We start from the raw sequence: 2940 nt of genomic DNA on the forward strand, positions 1-2940 counted from the left end.
AATGTAGCCACGATGGTTCACCACGTAGACCGTCAGGCCTGATGGGAGCTTTGGCTACGAGTAGCCGGCGCAAATTCAAGGCAATTGTGTTTGTGTCCTCTGGCAGCCGCCGGAGGAACAAACTCAAAACAATTATCTTCACCGTGCAACGGCGATCAGTCACAGTCACTGCAGCTGTGCTGCTATATACACAGGCTAAAAACACTGCTCAATGTCAGACTCAGAAAAGGGCAAAATGACTTGTTCAAAGACTAAAATTAATCTTCTATCTTTAACTTCATATTTATTTTATTCAGGCAATGAGCCACTTCCCTACCTGGAGAACTCACCTGACAGCTTTAAAAAAACAAACAAAAAAAACAAAAAAAAAACCACTAAAAGTGGTTAATTTTAATGCTTTGTGAGCAGCGGACGGTAACCAAATGTTTGGAGTTGTCACGAACAGCGTCACTCCACCCAAAAGGTCTGACCTCTACGCAGCGTACAGTGATCCCAGTATGCTGTGAAATGATACTTTATAGAAAATGAAAAAAAAAAGAAAAGGTCATGACATCACTCGTCCAGAAAGATGTCTACTTTTAATGCTTTCAAATCATAGCGCCCCTTTAAGTTATCTTTTCTTGATATTGACACTGAAACTAAAGACTTCCTGTACTGCCGGCTCCATTGAGAACCAACACCTGAGTCTACGGTGCTTCCCTCTCATTGTTTCGGTTCACCGCGCCACATGGACTCATCGTGGCTCTCACATATGAAACGTGGAGGCCGTATGTACGCTGGTGAAGGGAGTCAAACAGATCGAGCATAAAAAAGGAAAATGAATACTGGATTTACATTCATCGGGTGGAGAAAAAAAAAAAGAACAAGCCCGAAGCAAGTGAGCTGAATGTATCAGGGCTGTGTGTTGCTGCCCCCTAGAGGACAGGGCAGGGCGGGGTGGGGGGGTCATTAAATGGTCAACAATGCATCTTTTAAGACCATTATTCTTACATGGGAGAATACTCTTTCCCTTTACAAAATGACATGATTGACTGCAAAGCTATGACCGGGGAAACAGTCTCGTCTCCGTGAACTACGTCAAACTGCAATGTCATCATAGTCGCCAAACACACATTACTTTCGCCCCAACACACACGCCAGATGTTTTGTCTGTAGGATTCATGAAATCGTTAAAAAAAAGGCAGCGGTTACAGCTTGGGTTGATCTAAGAGTTCCTGAATCTAAAAAAATACAGAAGGCTTATTAGCCTAGCGGTAAAACTAGCCAGACAGTAACCCTTTTTTTGTTTTGTCTTGTAGAAGGCACACAAACTACCACGAAAGTATAGTAATCTTCAAAATGTGCAAAAAAGCTCAGTTTACATTGTTTCCTCGAGAAAAGAAAGAAAGGAGAAAAAAGTCTCAGTATCTGCCTTCCCCTCGTCTTTCTGTGGAGAAGAGAAGTCCACGGGCATCATATAGAAATGTGCTTTAGAACCACACTAACGCCTCTCTGCCTCTCTTCCATTGGCACTTAAGTTAGCGTTAGTGCAGATTAAAAAAAAAGTGCAGAGGCGGAGTCTGCACGTGCAGCATGATGTGCACATTCTGTATGTGGTCGAAAAGGCTGCATTCTGCTTTTTATTCAAGATGGTTCAGAGAGGCAGGGGGACGAGGACCTCCAGAGTCAGCGTGGTGACTGGATCCGCTTAAAGAGCAAAACCAGCACACAAGACAAAATACAATGACACATGGTAGATGAAAGAGAGCAGCACTTTCATGATTTTCTCCCTTGTGTTTTTTGCCCCGCAGTAGTTTTGTACCTCCACGGTACGATCTCAAAAAGTTATCCAGCAATAGGAGGCAGCTCTGGTGCTTAAGAGTGTGCCGCCGCCCACCATCCCTCCGTCCATCCTCTGAGTCCTTGGTCATTCAGACGTAGGCGAGGAGGCGTCAGCATCAGCGGTGGGGGTGGCGGTGGTGGGGCTGTTGGTGGGAGTGTTGGTGGGGGTGGTGGTGGGTGACAGCTTGGGGCCTCGGAGGGCCTGCGGGTTGACAATGACCTGGATGACAAAGTCCTTCTGGATCTTCGTGTCCTGCAGCCGCGTCTTGTCCGTGAGCAGCTTCCCGGAGAAGAACCAGCGCTGGTGGCCAGCGTCAATGTCCTCCTGGGCCTGCAGCTGCTTCTTCAGGAGCCCGATAGTGTCGGCCATGCTGGCGCTGAGGCGCAGGTCCGTGCCCGTGGACAGCCGCACCTGCAGTGGACAGGGGAGCGTGAAGATTAACGGCGGACAAAAAGTACATAAATAACAGAGTTTAATTGGTTGGTTACCTTTAAAAAAACTCCCAAATTAAATGAGAGAAACAACCAGGCGAGTCTTTAAGGATGCTTGTGTCACAGTACCTTGAGCTGGAACTCCTTCTTAGGCGCCACAGCAGGTTCGGGGCCATCGTTGGGGTCGTCGTCGCTGCGCTCTGAGATGAGGTTCACAGGCGGAGCCAAGCAGTAGACGGGCAGCTGGTAGCGGGTCCCCAGTTCGTCGTAGCACTCTGCAAGAGTTCCTGTAGAAAGGTGTCAAACAAAAACATGACGGGTTGTATTTTTCCGAGACATTTAAGCTATGTAATGTAAGACCCACGCCTTTTTTCTCCCGTCCTCACCGTGTGGCAGCGTGATGCTGGCCCCGTCCACTATAGCCTGGGCCAGGTCGTGGTCGCTGCCCTCCAAGGCCACGGCCGCTGCTTTCAGGGCGTCCCAGATCTCCTTGCGGCCCTCGAAGGCCGGCGCCGTGTCCCAGAACTCGTCGCGCTTGCTCCGCAGCTGGCCCTCGGTCATCGGATAGTCACTCTTCCACTTGGGACGGTCTTTCTTCAGAGGCTCGTTGCGTCCTGCGATGGGGGTGGGGGGGGGGGGGGGGGGGGGGGGGGAGGCAAAAAAACATGCTCTTTTTTTTGTTAGGAA

At 49.0% G+C, this 2940-nt stretch overlaps 1 protein-coding gene across 2 annotated transcripts in view; it reads right to left on the reverse strand.

The window, feature by feature from the left end:
• Nucleotides 1–789: 789 nt before the first annotated feature.
• Nucleotides 790–2940, reverse strand: part of ubtd1b (ubiquitin domain containing 1b) — a 6608-nt gene continuing 4457 nt past the window's right edge. For both annotated transcript variants that reach the window (XM_031843284.1, XM_031843283.1), the window contains 3 exons: nt 2640–2867; nt 2383–2540; nt 790–2233 (listed from right to left, as the gene is read on the reverse strand). In XM_031843284.1, coding sequence (XP_031699144.1) covers nt 1907–2233; nt 2383–2540; nt 2640–2867 — 713 coding nt within the window. In that variant the 3' untranslated portion in view covers nt 790–1906. The remainder of the gene's footprint in view (nt 2234–2382; nt 2541–2639; nt 2868–2940) is intronic.

This window comes from Anarrhichthys ocellatus, unplaced genomic scaffold (assembly GCF_004355925.1).
Source record: "Anarrhichthys ocellatus isolate YVR2014 unplaced genomic scaffold, GSC_Weel_1.0 scaffold4, whole genome shotgun sequence".
Classification (NCBI taxonomy): domain Eukaryota; kingdom Metazoa; phylum Chordata; class Actinopteri; order Perciformes; family Anarhichadidae; genus Anarrhichthys; species Anarrhichthys ocellatus.